Below are 21,329 nucleotides of genomic sequence, written 5' to 3'. Positions count from 1 at the left end.
TCTTCTTAAAACAATTATCTTTAAACCAAATGGTTTCATACAGCATCTCCGCTTACCTGGAGGAGGAGTAACGTGGGAAGGGTAGAATAAACAAGACCATGTTGTTGTAAATTTCCACCTCTTTTTCTCCAAATGAAGTCACTGAAACATTTTTACATTTTTTCTTACTCATTTCCATAGAGTAAATATATTTCTTGTGAATTCATACAGCATGTGCTTCAGGATTCAGGGCTCCAATGGCTGCCCCTTTGCGAGACATAAGAAGTCTTGGTCAGGGGATGGGTGGTTGGATGGCACTTGCTTAGATATTTTCTCAGATTTTTTTAAAAGATTTAATTTACTCAGGAGAGACACATGGAGTCCGAGACATAGGCAGAGGGAGAAGCAGTCTCCCTATGGGGAGCCCAGTGTGGGACTCGATCCCAGGACCCCAGGATCATGACCTGAGCCAAAGGCAGATGCTCAACCACTGAGCCACCCAGGTGCCCTGATATTTTCTCAAATTATCCCAAGTTAGGTGAAGATATTTTCCATTTCTGTTTATCAATCATAAAAAGGTGGGTGAATTTTACTGCTTTTTGTGACCTCCAAAAGGCAACATAGATTTACAATCAATGGAATTCAAAGACTCTGTAACAAAAAATAATCCCTTATCTCAGATACAGAATGGCCATTTATCTAGTTTCAGGAACTTATTTTCCTAATACTTTGTAGTCTTACCCAATTTTAGCTTAAAATGCTTATCTAATTTTAGTTTAAATTGAAAACAAAAACATAAAACCAAACCACAACAAAGCAAATATAAGACACTCAAAGTTCAGAGGAGGAAGTGTGGAGTGAATAAGGAGCAAGCCTGATTTACAGACCATGTCAAAGCTACCTGCACAACAGGTGACTCTTCTCTGGGATATTAGTCTCCACAGTGGGGCAATTTCTGCAAACGAAGTATACATTTTTGACATATCATGCCTTGCTATTGAATAAAATATTAAATAAATACATTTATGATTTTCTTTTTAATTTTTATTTCCTGCTGTGAAAAGATTCTCAAAAAGGGTAGAGAGAGACTTCCTACTCGTTATTATGCTTCTATATCTGTCCCATCTACCTGATGCTTATTTAGTTCACTTCCTTTCAGTTAAAAAATACTTGTTGAGCATGTGCAGTGTGTTGGACATTGTAATATATGCAAAGAGTTATGAAGATAAATGATGTTTTCCCTACCCCCAAGGAGTCTATGGTCTGGGTGGAACATCTTGCAGATAGCTATGATAGGAGTTACCTTATAGTAAGTGCTCTAAGAAATCTATAGACGGAAACTACTTTAGAGAGAACATGTGTTTGGGAAGGCTGGGATGGTCATTCAGGTCACAGACCCAACTACAGAGCATCTTTTACTGTTGGTTATACTTAACGAACACAGGTGCAGCTTAGACACACATTTCCTTTATTTACCCTTCTGTCCATCTCTTGACCAGAAGACTGTGGAGGGATGGTGGAGATCCACAGCCAGTCCTTATCATCTTATTCAGAAGCAATGACTAGGAAAGGAGAAAGGTATTTTTTCAAGGGCCTTTGGGTTCCATTAAAGATCCTAGATGGACTTCTTTCCATCTCTAGAACCCTGTAGGCTAGACAGCTGGCCTCTGCTAACCCAGGCCACAAGGAGGAAGATGTGCATCACTTCCCTTGTTGGCTAGTTGAGGCACACTGGGTGTAACAGTGGTCCTTGTCAGCTGTCCCTAGCATCCTTCCAACCAATTGATCATTTATTAAAAAATCAACCTCAAACTTCTATCATCATAATAAAATTGGGTTTTATATTTGAGGGCCTGGGGACATCTCCTAAGGTAGTTAGTATTTTGATGACTGTCTAAAAGGAGTCTCATTACAGATGACCTCAAACAGATAATGGCAGGGCAGGAGCACTACCGAGGAGTGCTGTCTTGCAACTCCCACACAGACCAAATTGCACATAGACAATCAGAATCAAGGGAAGATTTCTAGGCCTGGATTTCAGCTTTTGTTTCACCCCTTTCTCTCACTGGCAAGTTGCAGAGAGGCGCCTGGTGACTTCTTCACCCACAGTGCTTGTATCAGAGTAAACTGATTGGTCAGAAGTATTTCTCTTTCTGTTACTTCTCCAAAATGGGTGAAGGTGCTGATGGAGGATAAACATACATGGGACTAGAATGAAGAAAGAGGAACAACAGAGAATTGGATCACTGCCCTCTAGCAAATTGAGAATTGACAGTAATTACAAGAGATCAGATAGGGCTCCCCTATTTCTCAACTAGTTTGCTGCCTGATTTCAACTAAATCTTATTTAGGACAGTATCTTAGTCTTTCAAGTTGAGTAGGAAATGTTCCTTATCCACTAATGACTCCTAACGTTTCTGTAGAATGGTGTTATCCTTAAAATCTAAGCCACAGTACTCCTCTGTCTTTTGAACTCTACACAGGAAGGAACCCTCTCTAACCTTAAGGCACAATGACTTGCAGACCATGCAACATTTGTGGGAAGAAATAACATGACGGTTTTTGTTTGTCTGCTTGCCTTTTAGAAATTCTACCCAAGCCCAGTGAGTTTGCATAGGGTAGAGTATGCCAGGCAGGGAAAAAAAAAATCCACTATTGTCTATTTTCATTAACTTAATTCTGTTTCCATCTTTGTCTTCTTCCTCTACTGCCTCACTCTCGGCCCAGTAGAGAAGTCAGGTGATTTACCTATCTGTGTAATGATTTCAGTTGGGACACATCTTGCTTTAAATCTTCCTGAGGAGGCCTTTAAGGGGGCAAGTGTGCAAAAATTCTGAGAGAGGATCATTGCTTTGGGTATGGAAATGGCTGGGATTTGATGACTCTGATTTCTTCCAATCCCACTGACTCCAGAGGCATATCAGCCCAGCTTGGTGGTCACTGTCATCTTGGTTGCAAAATAAAGTATTTTAGTGTACATATTGCATGAACCAAATGTTTGATAATCAAGCCAAAAGTAACTATGAAGATTTTGAGTGTAACCAGTGTTTGAAATTCTCCACTGAGAGTTTCCCTTTATGAACAGAGCAAATGATACTACAAAAGAGGCAGCAATGACTAGTATAAAAATGTTTAATTGATCCTCCCCCCTTTCTTTGATTCCTCAGATTTTCTTCTCCTCAGACCTGGAGGGTGGAGAAGGGGTGGGGGGAAAGGCAGCATTGACACTTTTCTTTTTCTTTTTCTTTTTTTCAGATTCAGAAGAGTAAAACACACCTCACATACAATAAAAGAGGCTGCCAGTGTCTTGCATCATTTTAGCTGAGCTTCTTCACTCTCCTTCTCCTCCTTCCACAAAGACCCATATCTGGGGAAGGTGTCCAACTTTCAGAAACAAGTTCCCCACACTTGCCTTCCCTCATGCCGCCTCCTTCCGAGAGATGGCTCTCTGGGAGCTGGTTTGAGGTCTAGGAACTCTGGGGAGATTCTCCCCCAGGCAAATAAAACAACTTGAGCTTTTGGCACAAACAGAAACAAAACATGAAGGGACTTCCTCAGAATTCTTTGCTAATGCCCTGGCTTTCAAGGCACCTGTCTGGCCTGCTGAGGATGGACATCCTGGATATGCTGAGGGAGGCCTGAAAAAGCCACATGCGCAGTAATTGCCATTTTACTACTGTCGATGCCGTTACTTTAAATTGGTTTTGTTTTTGTTTTTGTTTTTTTTGTTTTTTTTTTTTTTTTTTGGTACTGGCTACTGATGGTGGATACAGCCATGCTGGCCCTTCATCACAGATGAGATGATGATTCCAGTCTCTGGTTGTTTCCTTTCCTGAGTCAGGAACATTCTTTTTCTCCAATTTTCTTTCAGACTTAAAAATTGTTCTTATGCTTGTCTTTCCATTTATATATGAAATTCTTTTTTAAAAAAGAGATTATCCTATAGGACTTTTTATTTGTAAATGCTTAATTTATCTGTGCATTCATTAATATAAACCTGAATGTTTCAGCTGATGACCATATTGTATAGGTGGGAGGCACATTGTTTTCATTGGGTAGCATCCATAACTAAGTGGTTACTGAAATTTTTACCACTGGCTGGTCCTCTTCTGTTGGATATTTATGGTTTCACTTAATCACTCTTCTTTCTATTCAGGGAAGTGCTAAGGGAATTAGTATCAGGGAGATATGTCAAATAATTCTTCTCATTTTAGTGAGTCTTTAAAAATAACACATAGGAGATAATTAATAGCACAAATCAAGAGAAAGAATCGTGGATATAGCATGGAAAGGGAATAAAGATGCACCCCCTGAATCCAAGTAAAAAATGGGATCCAGTAGAGTATAAGTGAAGGGTAATGTTATGGGTCTAAATGGTGTGATTTGGATAAAACTGATTCTTAAAAGGTGGTTATGGTTCACAAGAGAATCTTTGAGTCCTCCCCAAGGGGAAACCCCATGATTATGCTGGTGATGGAGTGGGGTTGGCTAACAGGGAGAGAGAGAGCTAGATGATAGGCGTAGGTGTAGTCCCCATCACAGATTTAATTTCTACATGAAAAACACCAAAACAAACATTTAAAAAATCTTTTTATTGCTAAGGCAAAATATTCCTATTTCTTCAGACAGAAAGGAGACTATCTATATGGTCTACAAGGCTACTTTCCTCGCCAAAATACCCCCAACAGAAAGATCTGAAGAACTCTTGTGAAAAATGCATATTTGTGTACTGATATTTAAGCACAGTTCTTTGTCAGCTTTACATTTTGCCTTGTAATAACACGTGTTTTTCTGTCGGTCTCTCTGCTTTTCAGTGACCACAGTAAATAATGGGGTCACAAATTCAAGTCAGGGGCCTAGTCAAGTAAATGAGTAAAAGCAAGCCATGTCATATCAGAGTTATCGTGATCAATGGCAATTGGTACCAGTGAGGCAATAAGGAACAGGAGGGACTGTGAGGAATTGGAACCTTTTGTATGTTGAGGTGTGTGTTGTGGAAAGGGGGCAATTACTAGTCAGCTACAGGATCAGTGCTATGTACAAATGGGGGTCCTCTACAGATACCTAGGATTTTATATAAACCCTCTCCAAATTTTTAAATATTGGCAATAAGTTCAGAAATATCCAAAGACTGTGCTGGTTGCAAGAAGCATGCCTATGACCTGCACTCCATCCACGGGACATCAGTTTGCAAACTATGCTCTTTGAGGTGGTATAGTTTTGTAGAGGAATGAAATACAACCAGGGCATGTCGAACTTTTCATCTTGGAAATTGAACCTCTTACCTCATTTCTGTCCTGTACTTTTGTATATAGAGCTTTGCATCTGGTCAAAATAGAAAGCTTACAACTTCCCTTTTATACTCTTAACTGGAAAGACTAAACAATATCTGAAATAGAAACAGGAATATAGCCATTTTTTCTAGGAACAATAAAGATGGTAATGTTTTCCATTTGCTTTAAGTCATTAATAGCTGAAAAAGAATGAGAAGAGAATTTCATGCAGTATAGAGCTCTGCTTGGAATTCTCAGTGTGCAAAAGCAAAACTCCATGTAATTCATTTTTTAAATCCTTAAGAAGTATTTTGAAGGGACATTGAGAAAAATTCAAAATTATCTACTTTTTAAAAATGTAAACCAATGTATTAATTGTGGAATAAGTTGATACTGCAGTTGATAAAACATTGAAGTTGTGATCCCAAGTCAGTATTGACTGGAAGAACAATATTTCCAAAGCTCTAGCACAATTTCTATGGTCTTTTTGTTCTCTTGAAACAGCTGCCAAAGAAGCAGCGATATGGGCCACACATTCTTCCACTGCATGGAGTATGACATCTTACTCAGTATTACAGTGTCAGGTAGAAAGCAAGGGCTTACACACCTGAATTAAGAATTGACCAGGGGCATCCCTGGGTGGCTCAGCGGTTTAGCACCTGCCTTCGGCCCAGGGAGTGATCCTGGAGTCCCAGGATCAAGTCCTGTATTGGATTCCCTGTATGGAGCCTGCTTCTCCCTCTGTCTGTCTCTGCCTCTTTCTCTTTCTCTCTCTCTCTCTCTCTCTCTCTCTCTCTCTCTGCCTCTCATGAATAAATAAATACAATCTTAAAAAAAAAGAAAGAATTGACCAGTATGTGGAGAAAGCAGTAGGGACATTTCCACCATTGACAAACCGTAGTTTCTACATCTCCCTTGGTGGAACATTTTCCAAATGAAGTTGACCCTAAAGTTTGGGTCCCTATGTGACCACATAGCTCTACACCCAGGTTTTGTGGATGTGGTATGTTTTGATGGCATAATGACCGATCCATAGGGAGGCCTTTGTCCCATCTTTTATTCATGCCAACCTTTCTTAGTTTATAAGCCCTAATAACTTATGGCAGCAGGCAAGAGACTCATTTCTAAATCATTAAATTTAAATGGATTTTCCTCCATTATCCATTTCATTCTTGGAGGTTTTAAAAACTATTGGAAACATCTGATAGGATTCCTGTTAAGGACCCAATATACTTAAACAGTAAAATAGTACCTAAACATCTGAGAGCCAAAGAATAATCTAGTGTACCTGTTTATTTCATTTGCAGAATTAAAGCCATATAATGACTTTACATTTTCCACCTAGAACCATGCCTTGAGTAAATTTGAAAAGTGAAAAGGTCAAGAGCAACATGGGGAAAACAAAAGAAAAAAAAAAAACACTAAATCTTTTTCTCCTAATGAGAGAAGATTCTGAGATCAAAGCCCAAGTATGCAGTATTATGTCCCCAATAAAGGGGATTTAAAGACTCCAGGCAACCTTTCTATTCCAGTTAGAAACTGTTCTGATTCTGAGATCCCCACGCATCCCAACAGGAGTCGCAGTGCTGCCCCCCACCACGGGGCCTGGCACACAGCCAGCATTCAGGGAGCATGCGCACAGTTGTCTAGCTGCATCCCACTATGTACCTGTGCGTGCCAACAAAGCTCCACATCGCCTATATGCCAAGCGTGTCACTAAAGCTTGCTTTCTAAGTATATGCAGACATACTCTAGTGACGTAAGTAGCTTGTGAAAAGGGATACAAAACAGGTAGTTTGGGGAAAACCATCAGGGCCAAGTTTATGAATAAATAAAAAAATAAAAACTCCTCTGCGGCTTTTGGATTTAAGAAAAAAAATAAAAACACAACAAAACAGGATTTGTCCGAAATTGTTCTTCCAAAGGGGATGACACCGATCTATGTGAAATACCAGTGGATTTATTTATAATCCAAGTTGAAATATTTAAAATCCAAAGTGGACTGTCTTGGAGCAAATAGGGGATTTTACAAGTGCAGTGTGGGAATCACTGCCCAGTTTTGCTCTGCTGATATTACAGAGTTGGGGTACAGCACTGAACTACAGCAAAATTGGACAGTAATGCAATAATGATGTTATATTGGATCTTATGTGTGAATAAGTGGAAAGTAATATGATTCATCAGCAGAGCTCCATCATTAAAGGCATCATTATCACTTAGAAAATGAACTTACTGAAAAAAATATGAACAGTACAATATTTCTATGATACATCCCTCTGAGAACCAGGGACACATTACCTGCCAAGACCAAATTTCAGTTGTTAAGATTTCCTCTCGTCGAAGAGACTGAGCATTGAGGTGACACTAGAATTAGAATGGTAGCAGAGCCACCTAGGCCGTTGGACAAAGTTCAGTTAGTTTGGATTCAGAGACGTTTAAAAAATGGGAGGTGGTCCTCTGGATGTTTTCATTAGTCATTTGTAAAAGACAACATACTTTTCCAGGAAAAGTCTGCAGTAATCAAGGATTGTTTCATTGAAAGAACACCTTGTTTTTACATTAAACACAGAGAGTGCCATGGAAAACCCAGACTGAAAAGTTCATGAAAGTCTGTTTCACCATGATTAGTTCCTGGTTATTTTAACTAATCCCACACACACACCTCTCCCATTTTTCATTAAAATATTGCAGATGTATTTGAGATGAATTTACATTTATTCTGGTTCCTGTTTCCAAGTGGAAGTGGATCAACACTGGCAATGGCTGGCCTCACTCAATGAACTTGGGCCTCACCTAGGTTCCTAGCCACTGAGCTGGGAGAAGCAGGGGTTGGTGTGTGGGCCCTTTCAGCTCACTGGGAGCACACTTACCCAACCTCCTTTGGGAAGATTGCTCATCTCTGAGGGTAAATGCCGGCTGGAGCAGGCTGGTCAGTGCCATCATGGAGGCCTTCATCTTTAGTTAGCTTCAGCCATGATCACTGAACTTCACCCATGTGTTTTCATGGGAGCAGGCTTCTTAACCTGCAGAAGTATTTCTCTGTCAGGCTATGGTGCAGGATAATTCATTTAAAATAAAGCCCATTAAAACTCAACAGCTATGGATTGGCCTTTAAATAGATTGCCCTGGAGGCACATTATTTGTAAAGTCTTTGCTTCTCTGTCATGATCTATCTTGGGGTTAGTATTTGTATACTTGTGTCCTTGTCTTTGAGTGGGTATATGTATGATGGTACAGAGATAGAGTCACACACCAATATACATAGACTTGTAGTAAAAACTTACAGCTGTAGGTACTGTCCAGTAACTGATTCTAGAGATGGAATTGTAGAGTATACATTTTCCTTTTTTTTCTTGCTTTGATATTTTTATACAATTTTATATGCTGTAAAAAATTTTTAAAAATATTTGCTATTTTCATTTGTAGAGCTCGGTTAGGTTTTTATCAGCTCTGGTGCGCACTGTACAGCCAGACTCCTCCCCCTATCTAATTTAAGAATCTTCTTCCTTTTTCATACCTTTCTTTTCCCTTTCCCTTCTTCTCTTCTCTCATTTTTCTACCTTTCATAAATTCCTTCTTTTGCCTCTGTCCAGGCAAGCCATTCTGCCTGTGGTATCATTTTAGCACAAGGAAACACAAAATAATGGGGGAAAGAAAGGCACCTTCTTCCAGTGTAATTAACATGAGGAAATGTTGGGTGCCAAGGGTGGCGTAGGTAGGTGGGGAGTATAGGGAATAGATTGGGGAAAGGAAGCAGGATACGGGAAATCCTCATGGGAGATCAGTTACCCAAAGCAAGGTGAGTCACTTCGAGGCTAATGTAATGCTACCATCTTCCCTCAGTGTAGAGCCCAAGCTTTGCTTTCCCAGGGTTTTTCCCCTTAAGATGCCATGCGCTCATCATCGTCGATAGATCTTCTCCCTGTATGGGCATTGGCCCAATGTGAATGGCTAACTCAGCACATCTCAGCCTTAGATTTTGCTGCTGTTCAGCGAGATTTGTGGGCAATGTCTGGATTAATACCAAGAATGTTTAACAAGACTCAAAAAAGGGAGGCAAGCAGAACCAACCCCCCTAAACTCAGTCCAAATCGTGCCAAATAAGTAATTCTTTGGAGGTATAAGGAAGAGATTTCTGGATGTGTTCTGTGAATGCTTTTCCAAAAGGGAAGATGGTAAAATGGACTTGTGTTTATTTTTACAGCAGTGATGGAATGTATTTCCATGATGTAAAATATGTTTCTAGCAGATAAAATGCAGGTGGCAATTTGCATTTGTGTATCAAAGGGCAAAAGAATGGCCATCCATTCTAAAGAAGATTGTTTTGTTCCCTATGATGCTGGTTTGTACGAAAACAAACTATTCAATTGCCATAGCATCATGTCTCCAAATGGAAAGATAATTCCTAAAGATTCATGTAAAACAGAAATGCGAAACTACTCCCAATAAACTCAAGATGTGTTTATTGTAAATCTTTATTGCACAGATGAGGCTGACAGTCTGTCTATGTATAATTTTCCCCATCATCTAGTAATGAATAAGTACCTGTATGTTCTTCTGATTACCAAATAAAAACCGTGAGTTAATCTCTCCATTGGAATTTGAAAAACCTAATGCTGTTTTTCTTTCTTTCATGTTTTTTTGTTGTTGTCTGTGTTCCATGCCAGATATGGGACTGTCCAAACTCACTCAACCATCTATCTCTTTTGTATTCCTCCAAACGCCACATGACACTCTCTTACCAAGCATCTTTGCCTGCACACTAGAAACTATACACAGTAAAGCTCTCTCGTGTAATCTTTTTTGAGGGATGAGGCGGATGGGTTATCAGAAGGTCTTCGGGGCATAAGAAGTGTCAGCATTCATGGAATTAAACTGGCTTCCATATGTTCAGTTTTCTTCTGGGTACAATGACATGGTTTGACAATCCTGTGATGCCAGTTTTCAAATTCCAGACTTTTCGTCTCTTTTTCTCTTGAAAGGCCTGCCTGGCAATATTTTTTTCTCTTCAGCAATAAACATAAGAAGTCTGATGAGGGAATAGTCATTACCCCTGTTTGTGGGCATACTCTTGGTTTAAGTACAGGTTGGCACCCAGCCCACCTCCTTCAAACCAGCCATGGAGAGGGACCTTTTTAGTGGTGAGGAGGCGTATTACCAGATACCACCCTCTTAACCTGGGCCACCTCCATGTATTGTTCCTGCATAGTGACTCCATGGGATTACTTCTCTGACAAAGGGGGCTGTGATGTTCCTCCAAAGTGATTGTGTTTGCCATGCATTAAAACAATTAATTTTTTTTTCCTGAAAGCAGAAAAAATTCATTTTTAAAAATACAGAACTTACTCATTTTTTAAAATACAGGAAAGTATAATAAAATTAAATTCAATAGTAATATCCTGTCTAACGACCATTCATTGTCACTTCTTTCCTCATTTCCTTAGAGTTTTTTGCTATGTGTTTTTAAACAGCTGAGACCATACCATGCAGTATATTTAATTGTGCATTACAGTTTGTTCATATAACATCAGATTTTAAGCAGCGTCCCATTAAAAAACCTCCATATTAATATAATTTCAGTATCATCTTAATAATTCATCTAATGGCTCTAGCACAGTTTACTTAGCCAACTTTCTGCTGTTGGACAATTAAGTTACATGTTTTTAGTTATTGGTTTGTTTGCTGTTGTAATTAATATAGCAGTGGAGTTCTTTGTACATAAGGCTTTCTCCCCTTTCTATCTCCATTGGACAAATTCCTAGATGTACAATTACTAGGTCAAAGGTTGTAAAATTCATTTGACTTGTCATTTGCTGGCCCAATTCCAAAGCGTATTGAAATTAATATTTGAAACAGCCGTATTTCAAGAGCATAAAGAACTGCGTATCTGAATAGCTCTTGTATTTTAGGTCATTGTTCTTTGTAATGAACAGAAACCCACTTAAAAAGTAGGCACAGTATTGATGTTGGATGTATGGAGCAGGAAAAATTGTTATTAAACACTGTGAATATGCAGCTCTAATTTATGCACTATTGGAAAACAACTCTTAGGGAATTATGGGTGGGTTTGAAGCCCTCCAAAGTCCTTCAGTGATGCCACACCCTGAGCAGAATGTGGACTTCCCTTGATACTCTTGTGTCAAGGATGGGAAGAAGCAAAACTGGGGATTTGTTCCAAGGCAGTAGGCAATGGCTTCTTGCTCTCTGCCGCACCCCAGGTGGAACACGGAGAAGGTGTTGGTAGATGGGCTTAGCCATAGAGATCAGAGGTTGTGGGTATCACAAAGGCAGATGTTGCAAAATGCTAGAAGAAAGGGATTGAAAATGCCCAGTACGAGGGATCCCTGGGTGGCGCAGCGGTTTGGCGCCTGCCTTTGGCCCAGGGCGCGATCCTGGAGACCGGGATCGAATCCCACGTCGGGCTCCCGGTGCATGGAGCCTGCTTCTCCCTCTGCCTGTGTCTCTGCCTCTCTCTCCTTCTCTCTCTGTGACTGTCATAAATAAATAAAAAAAAAATTTAAAAAAAAAAAAAAAGAAAGAAAATGCCCAGTACGATGATAGATGCTTTTCCTACTTCCGTCTTTCAGCACCACCTCTGCCCGTGGGATCTGTCCTCTGGCATTGTAACAACATTCCTATTGTTGCACCATTACTAATGTTGACGCTTGATCTCAAGGGCTCTTAAAATACCCTTTCCCGGCAGACTTGGGCTGTACCCACCCTGTTTTGCAGAAGGGAAATAATATCTTTGAATCAAGCTCTATATCACGGGGGTTTACTGCTAGCCTCACGGTCCTGAGTCTTAGGTGTGTTTATCGGCCCCAAGGTTGGTTGTCACTTCCATCAGTGTCCTCTTCTCCATACTCTTGATGAATTAGAATCATTGCCCTTTAGCTGAACCAACCAAGGACATTAATTTGAAATATCTGAAAGCTATTCGTTTGTCAAAAGATACTTGCAGTCACAGAGACTGCAGTGATGACATTTCTGCCCCAAGCTGACTGATTGGGTTGTTTACTCTTTGAACATTCACATGCCGTGGGTCAAGGACGATGTAATCTGTGACCTTAAAATGCTTATCTTCCAAAGATGACATATTAGCTACATATTTACACACACACAAACATACACCCCTCTCTTTTGAATATAAATAATAAACACTATATTGCACCGCACAGTTTGCTAAGCACCTCCACATGTGTACTGTTACTTGATCCTCACGATTCTATCTTGAAATTAAGTGTTTTTAAATTTTTAGAGATGAGGAAAAGAAAGCTTGGCAACATCAGCCCTGATGTAGTTGTTTATTTATGTTTTCATTTTACCTACTTCATTTAAAAACCATTTTGGAATTCTAAAATCATGGAAACACAATCAATTTGTTTAAAAAAAAAAAAACAACTAAGAAAGCAGAATAAAATTAGAGACAGAAAGTAGCTGGTGTTGGAGCAAACCAGGGCAAATGTTGGTATGTAGTCATGCAGGCTGAATAGGCCTCCCCAGTTCCCAGCATTGTGTCATAAATTGGATCTGAGTTTCCTGGAAACCTAAATAAAAATGAAAAGAAACCATTTACAAGATTCATATCGTCCATGAGGATAAAGCACATCGGTTGTTCAGAAGAAAGAACCCTTCCCCCGACAACTGAAGAAATATCTTCTCTAGGTATTCACTGAATGTGTGCTTCTCACTCGTGGCTGCAGAGCGGGCTCAGCTGGGAGCTTGAAAAAATGCCCATGCCCAGGGCCCCACCCCAGATCCATTAAACAGTGGGGGGGAAGTGCCTGGGTATCAGCATATTTTCTTTACAGCTCCCCAGATGACCCTAATGTGTAGCCAGGATTGAAAAGCCCTGACAGTGAATTCCGAGTCACAGAGCAGCATCCCAACTAGATTTCTACAATAAATCCTAGAGAGAGTTATAGGAGTCCCAAGGCGTTCTGCTGGCCGGCAACAGTAGGGCACAATTTGGAAGCTGAGCTGGACCTAGATCTTCCAGCTCAGTTTCTGATGTTTTTCCTGGGAATGGGAGCAAGGGAGGGGTGGCGTTTTAAAAAATGAAACTTATATTAAGTATTATTCCCACAAATGGAATGGTGAGTAAAGTGTTTGTGATTTGGTGGCTGTGGCATGGAAAATGACTTCAGGAACACAACCTCAGTTAATGGGGAGCCAGTGGGAGGTTGACTCAGAACCTAACCACACCCAGTCGTCCATGATATCACCTAAAAGGCTGGGGAAATCACAGGTTTATTTTATGTGCCCCCCACCTGCTACTTGTTTCTGAGGTATTGGGCATTTCATCAAGAACACAGAAAAAATAAATCCATGTCCAGAGGGCTTGCAGTTCTACTTTCCGGTGACCCAAGGCTCCCAGAGATTATCTCATTCAGCTACTGCAAAGAAAATAGCAAGGGGATGAAAATCTGCCTCAAGAAAAAGCCATCAAACCGCAGGCTTTTGGAAGATCATAGTAAGTGATTTTTTAAAAAAATTGCACCAAACATTTCTATGAAATCACCTGGCACTAGGGAATGTTCCTACAACTAATAACCCTGATAGCTTGCCATTCAGTGCTTTGCAAGTTTTTGAGTGCTCACTTAGGCAGCATTACATTTGATCTCTCAGGTTCACAAGAGTGTCCATGGAAAGCAGAGTGCCATATTTTCTAATAGTGAGACCAAAAAAAGGAAATTATATCACACAAAGTTTTCCAAGCCTGCTTGAAGATCAGAATCACTTTGGGGGCACTTGTCAAACATCCAGGCCCTTTAGGAAATGCTGGCTCACCAGGTCTTGATTGGTACTTTTTTTTCTTTTTTGTTAGAACTATTGCTTAGGTTTTTCTTATCCTTAGGCAAATCTTATCCTTAGGCAAATTTAGGATAACTGCACTTGATGGAAGCCTGGGTAATGGGTTAGTAGAAAAATAGCAAGAGTCATGGGGGAAAATTTCTCTAGGTTTGAGCTCTGAAGAATCCTGACTTAACTATTTTCCCCCAGATGCTCAGTAGCTGTGTGCAAATTGCTTAAACTCCTTTGGCTCCAAATTCCACAAAATGGGAATTATTTTATCATCAGAATGTTAATAACAGAAAAGATAACTAATGTACATTTAATTGTCTATAGCAGCTAATATGGTGCTTAGAAACTGCAATTACCTCATGTGCAACAGTGACTATTACTATTACTAATGACCAAGTGGTCAGATTGTGAATCACCACTCTGATAAAAAACCTGAACCTAGCCTTCATCCTGAAGCAGTGGTTCTCACCTGAGAGCAGTTTTGCTCCTAGGGAACATTTATCATTGTCTGGGTCCAGGGGACATTTTTGATGATCACGACTGGGGAGGTGCTACTGACACCTAGTGGTAGAGACCTAGGAATGCAGCTAAGTATCCTACTATGCACAGGACAGCCTGCTCTGCAGCCCAGGGGTGCCGCTGTTGAGAAGCCCTATCCTAAAGGGACAGTGAGACCAGTAAAATGTTTTGTGAGCAGAAGGATAAGTGCTTTGAGTCATTGGCGTCCCCGTGTAAATGCAGATTCAGTGGGACCCAGAAGTATTTCTGGTGGATCAGAAGGGCCTCTGGACAAGGTCAGAGGCATGGCTCTGCATCCTGGTGGTACCCCCAAGCAGAGCTGACTTGTTACACCCAGGCCCACCATTCTTTGTGTAGGATACAGCATGAATGGCACCTTCTGGAGTTGTGCAATGAGACAGCCGTGGCCAAAGTGATACTTTGGGTAATTTCTCCCCAGGGTGTCTGAGACACCTCATTCTACTGATGGTCATTAAAACCACTTGGGGAACTTGCTGACATGCAAACATCTACCTCCATTTCCTGGATATTTCACTTTAGTAGGCTCAGGAAAGGGCCCTGGAAGCCATATTTATAGAAATCACCTCAGGGAGTTCTGAATCATGGTCATAACCAGGTTAGGACCCTCTGATTTCCCTGCCAGTTAAGATCTTCAGGGCATATACAAGACCTGGACAATGGAGACATGAAGTTCTGCCCTAGATAGCTTCTCTCACCTCATGCAAATCAACCATTTTTGCATCTTTAAGGTATTTGGATTAATTTTGTGTTTTCTATTTTTACTATTAGTCCTCCTTCCACTGTTAACACCACTATCTCTACTACTGCCAGTAATAATAATAATGAACAACAACACAGGATGTCAAGGGTGGTACCCTGTTCTTTAAGACTAAAATGAAACCGTCTCAAACACCATTCCGGGTGTATTTCTCCACATCTCACCCGCGACTCTAGGGTAGAGAAAGTTTGCTTCCAGTGCCAAGTTTCTGCTTCCTCTGATGTGGATCAGTTGATGGCTCATCTTGTTATCTTTACTCATGATTGCATTGACTCAAGAGAGTTTCTCAATTAACACACCCTCCATAGACACCAGGCCTGTGTGTGCAAAGTGGACTTTACAAAAAGTTTGAGTAGGTTCAGGGGCTTGTAACACAGATAACAAGGAATCACGGGTGCCTTCTGTTTAAGAATTCTCCCTGCACCACTGCCAGTTCAGACTCCAGGCATCTGGGGTGTGGCTGGATTCTGACATCCAGGCCTCTTTGGCCCCACTCTGGATGGCAAAATAAACGAATGAATGAATGAATGAATGAATATTTGTATACATGTATATATAATTTATATGTATCTATGTGAATGCGTATATATATGCCTATGTGTATACGTGTGTATAGACCCATACACACACATACTTATATATTTATGCAAATGTTCTTTTGCACAACAACTCAGCCTCCTCTACATTTCGCTCTCCTTCTCCATCCTCACTCTGGGATCTGGCTTGTCACTGCTTCATGGCCCACGAAACTATTCATATGCACAAAGATAGATAATCCCTTTCCCAGGAGGAGTTGTGATGCCAGCTGCCGGGAACTCACAGACCCCACTAACCTAGCATTTGTGTGGCCTTCTGCACACTCTCATATACTGTGGTCCCTTTCATCCCCACCAGAACACTTTGAGGTCATTGTTATTTCCCTCATTTTGCAGAGGAAGACCTGAGCTTCAGAAAATTCACGTCAGTTGTTTCAGGGCAATAGCGTGTAAAGGGTATAGGGACAAACTCCCCGATTCCTCAATTCTAAATCTAGAACTTCCCCATCCACAGCAGCAGTTCTCCACCCTAGAGGCACATGAAAATCATCTGGGGGACCGATAGTGGAGTTCCACCCTAGTACAATGAAAACAGAATCTGAGGGTGGTGCTCTGGCAACTATATATTTAAAAAACTTCCCTGGTGGTTCTAAAGTGCAGCCCTATTCTGTGGACCCCAATATACCAATCTGCCAACCAGTAGACTCGAAACCATCGTGTACACAGAAGGAATGGCTGTCCTCCTGGCTCTTCTGGATCATGGAATCTGTGCTGCTCCCATGACCTCACCTAACCTTCTTCTAAATGTTGTTTTCAGACCCAAACATTTGGATCATTTGATAATGTTTCAGATGAGCATATACCTGTTCAACAAGTGTGTTCACAATTCTACTCCTCCTTACCCCTTGTTTCTCTTTCCAGGAACCAAGAAGCGCTCTCATGGCTCACCAGCCCCCAGCACTAGCTCTGCAAGTCGCCTTACCTTGCCAGGTGGGTAGATGGCTTGTACCATCATCTTAGCAATCACAGGTAACAGAAAGGAATAGTTTCCCAGTTGATTTTGACAATTGATGAACTGGGAATCTGGCCTCTTATCTATCCAGTCCACCCCAAGTTATCAGAGAGCTTTACCCCTGTCATCAATATTTGTAAAGTTCCTTCAGGAATGGACATAATGTACTCATATTTGGGTCCTGGTCTTTCCTGCTCATTGATGCAAAGAGTAGAATCTTGTTCTTCCTTGATGTTCATCAGGACATGCTATAGGAGAACTTCTTTGAGAGACAGATGGTACAGGGGAGTGTGAGCCTTTGCAAGAGACTTGAGTTCAAATCCCAGTTTTGCCTTCTTCAGATTGTGCAAGCTCACTACACTTATTCAGCTTCTTGGAACTCTCGTTTCTCATATGTCTGCATGATGAGGATTGGAGGCACTGCTTGTAAATTTAGCATAATACTGACTTGTAGCTAATCTCTACTTTTGAGAAATATGGAAGTCATGTATGATCTGCATTGGGTACCATCTAACATTGACCAGAAAATTTTAAGCATTCATGATGATCCTGTATTATCGCTATTCAGTATAAGGGACACCTGTTGGTCGTTCTGTCTCCATGTGTAGGGTTACACTCTCTAACACAATTTAATTTTTATTAGTAAAATTTGGAAGAACATATTAGTTTGGGAGGAAAGAGAGGTCATAAATATGGACATTGGCAAATTTGAAAAGTAAAAATTATAAGAAGGAAAAATGTTCATGCTGGCACTCAGAGCTAAGATTACCCCTCCTTCTTTATTAAATACTTTTTTCCCCTAGATTAGAATTCTATCCTACATAGACATTTGTATCTTCTCTTTCAAAGTTTATTATTCCATTATATTTCCATGTTATTAAATATTAAACAATATTTCAGAGACTAACATTTCATAGTGTACCTCAATTTATTTATATATTCATTGATAAATTTGGCTTTTATGTAGCTTGCATTTTTGCTATTATAAATAACCTTACATTCCTGTCCATAAATCTTCTGAGTCTGTACATATGGATTTAAGATAGATTCCTTTAGGTAGGGTTACTAGCTCAAAGAATATGTAAGTATTTAAGTTCTTGACACATTATTGTCAAAATTATTTCCAGAAAGGTAGTATTATTTTATACTTTTAGTGATGTTTGCCTTTTACTACACTCCTGCAAGTGTTAACATTAATACTTTACCAATTTGATAAGAAAAACTTATATTCATATTCAGTTTGCACTTACCGCGTTTTAAAAGATTCTTTTTTCTTTTTGTTATTTTTTATTTAAATTTGATCAATTAATATATAATGTATTATTAGTTTCAGAGGTAGAGGTCAGTGATTCATCAGACTTATATAACATTCAGTGCTCGTTACATCAAGTGCTCTCCTTAATGCCCATCACCCAGTTACCTCGTTCCTTCCCCCCACCCAGTGACCTTCAGTTTGTTTTCTATAATTAAGAATCTGTTTTCTAATGCTAATTTGTCTCCTAAATTTCTTCTTTTGGGAATTGCTGAATTTCATCCATTGTGGGAGGGATAGTGCCTTGCGTTTTAGTCCATCTGCGTAGAAATGTTTTGAAATCAATGTTGTGTTATAATTTAATGAGCAGCATTTTTTTCTTGGTAATACATGAAGTAATAGTTCACTTTACAATCAGTGGTATCTTAGATTAGATGGAATATAATCTATATCTGTCTGCTTTTTCAACCTCAACTTCTGTAGCTTTACTACCGCAGTCCAAAAACTGCTCAGTGTCCACTGAGTAGCCCTTGAGCTTTCTTGCCACTGTCACTCTGCCTGGAATACTCCTTACCCTTTTCTAATTCTGGATAATTTCTCTTTGTTGTCCTTCCAAATCAACTAGGTAGGATTAACAGTGATGTATAATGATTTGCTTGTAAATCCCTTTACTCACTGATAGTTGGCTTTTCCAAGGGTGGGGACTATCTTTTTTTCCTGCCCCAGGGCCTATCAAGGTGATAAGCACACATTGGGTGCTCATTAATGTTTATAAGACTGGGTCTGTGGGTATATGAGTGAGAACTGTCCGATTTCATTTATGACTATATAGAAAGCAATCACCTTCAGAAAAGACTCATTTTCAAATTTGGACTTGTACTAACTATACTAACTTGTTTTTTAGTATCGATCAGATCTTTTTCTGTAGTCTCTGCAAGCCTCTTTTATCTTGTTCCTGCTTGTAGTTTTGATGCTTTTAGGACTATAAACATTAGGAGGAAAACTGCTCCAAATCAAACAACTCCAGTGTGTTGTAATGGTGTTTGCTTTTCTCTGTAAGCTTATAACATTCCTAGGTCACGTGGCACCTCTGACATCATTCTGGACAACCACAATAATATGCAGAGCTGACCTGGTTCCCACCTGCTGTGCTGGGATCCTACTGCTGGCCTGCTAGGTTTCCAAGGCTTATGAGTCTGTGTTGCAGCCATCTTGTCTTTGGCCTTAGTTTGGCAGTTTAAACTGGTCCTAAATTGGGTGTCTCAGGCACGTTTCATATTATAACATAATTTGTTAGGCACTGAGTTCTGACCATTCCAAACTCTATAGAAATGGAAGGGTAGTTCTCAAAACACTTGACATAAGTAACCATGCATTGTTTAGCAGACACCCTTTACATCAGTCTTTACAATGGCCAGCTCTCTACTTCTTCCTACCTCGGGAATACCACATACTGCCTCCCTTGACTCAAATGCCTCTATCACAAACTGTTGGTGTCAGACAATTTAAAATATTATGTTTAAGGATGCTCAGAGAACCAAATAGTGAAATAATAATCCTTGAAAAGTAATAAAATGAAATTGTGCAGAACAAAAATACAAGAACAGAGATATGCAAAAGAAGCAATTCAAAATCTGAAATTTATTTATTTTTTTTAAAGATTTTATTTATTTATTCATGAGAGACATAGAAAGAGAGAGGCAGAGACACAGGCAGAGGGAGAAGCAGGCTCCATGCAGGGAGCACGACGTGGGACTCGATCCTGGGACTCCAGGATCACACCCTGGGCCGAAGGCAGGTGCTAAACCGCTGAGCCACCCAGGGATCCCCAAATCTGAAATTTAAGAAAGCAAACATATAGTCATTGGAACTTAAAAAAAGAAAAAAGAAAAGAAAAAACTCAATATGGAACACAGCTGAAAAGAGAATTAATGTTGGAAGTTAGCTCTTAGGACAGGATAGCAAACATAGTATAGAGAGGGAATCATATCAAAAATGAAAGCATGAACCATAAGACTTTTAGAAGACGATATAAAGATAAATCTGTATGACCTTAGATTAGGCAATGGTTTCTTAGATATGACACCTAAAACCCAAAGAAAAAAATAGATAAGACTTCATTAAACTTTGTGTTCCAACGGATACCATTAAGAAAGTGGAAAGAAAATCCACAGAATGGAAGAAAATATTTGAAAATCATATATCTGATAAGGGTCTAGTATCCAGTATATGTAAAGAATTTTTATAACTCAACAATAAAAAGATAAATAACCCAATTAGAAAGAGGACAGATAATTTAGATAAATAAAATAAAAAAGATATTTTTGGAAAATATCTTTTCCAAAAAAAATATACAATGGAATATGAAAAGATGCTGAACATCATTAGTCATTAGGGAAATGCAAATCAAAACCATAATGAGATACTGCTCTACATGCACTAGAATTGTGACAATAATAGCAAGTGTGATGATGGGAAGAAATTACTAGCCTGTGCATTGCTGGCGGGAATGTAAAATGGTGCAGCCACTTTGGAAAATGGTTTGGTAGTTTCTCAAAAAGTTAAACATATAGTGACTATATGACACAGCAATTCCACTCCTACATGTATTCCCAAAAGAACTGAAAACATACGTTTACACAAAAAGTTATCCACAAATATTCAAAGCAATATTACTCATAATAGCTAAAAAATGGAGAAACTAAATGTCCGTCAGGTGATGAATATATAAGCCAAATTTGCTATGTCCATACAACAGACATATTATCTATTATCTGTCGAAAGGACTGAGTATTGATACATTCTACAACATGAATGAACCTTGAAAACATTTTGCTAAGTGAAAGAAGCCAGGCACAAAAGGCCATTGCATTGTATGATTCTATTTATGTGAAATATTCAGATTAGGCTTTTCCATAGAAAGCAAAAATGAACTAGGGGTTACTAGAAGCTTGAGGAGAGAGAATGAAGAGTGAATTCTCACGGGTATGGGATTTCTTTTTATAGTGATAGAAATATTTTTGGATTAGATATTGGTGATGGCTGCACAGCCCTGTGAATATGGTAACTGAACTATATACTTCAAGTGATGAATTTTATGTTATGTGAATTATATCTCAATAAAAAATGAAAGAGCATGGAAGATAGATAAATGGCTCTAAAAACTCACCTTAGG

The 21,329-nt window shown here is 39.6% G+C and overlaps 1 protein-coding gene across 6 annotated transcripts in view; it reads left to right on the top strand.

Annotated features, from left to right (window-relative positions):
* Window positions 1-21,329, top strand: part of PDE1C (phosphodiesterase 1C) — a 488,089-nt gene that overhangs the window by 451,830 nt on the left and 14,930 nt on the right. For 5 of the 6 annotated variants that reach the window (XM_055314667.1, XM_055314669.1, XM_055314672.1 and 2 more), the window contains one exon: window positions 16,812-16,880. In XM_055314667.1, coding sequence (XP_055170642.1) covers window positions 16,812-16,880 — 69 coding nt within the window. Of the gene's footprint in view, window positions 1-3,234; window positions 9,829-16,811; window positions 16,881-21,329 lie in introns of those variants that run through there. The other variant, XM_055314670.1, reaches the window with a different exon arrangement.

The sequence above is a fragment of the Nyctereutes procyonoides genome, unplaced genomic scaffold, assembly GCF_905146905.1.
Source record: "Nyctereutes procyonoides isolate TBG_1078 unplaced genomic scaffold, NYPRO_anot_genome, whole genome shotgun sequence".
NCBI lineage: Eukaryota > Metazoa > Chordata > Mammalia > Carnivora > Canidae > Nyctereutes > Nyctereutes procyonoides.
Note: the sequence above shows the minus strand (reverse complement) of the source record. Positions and strands in the feature narration are given on the sequence as shown.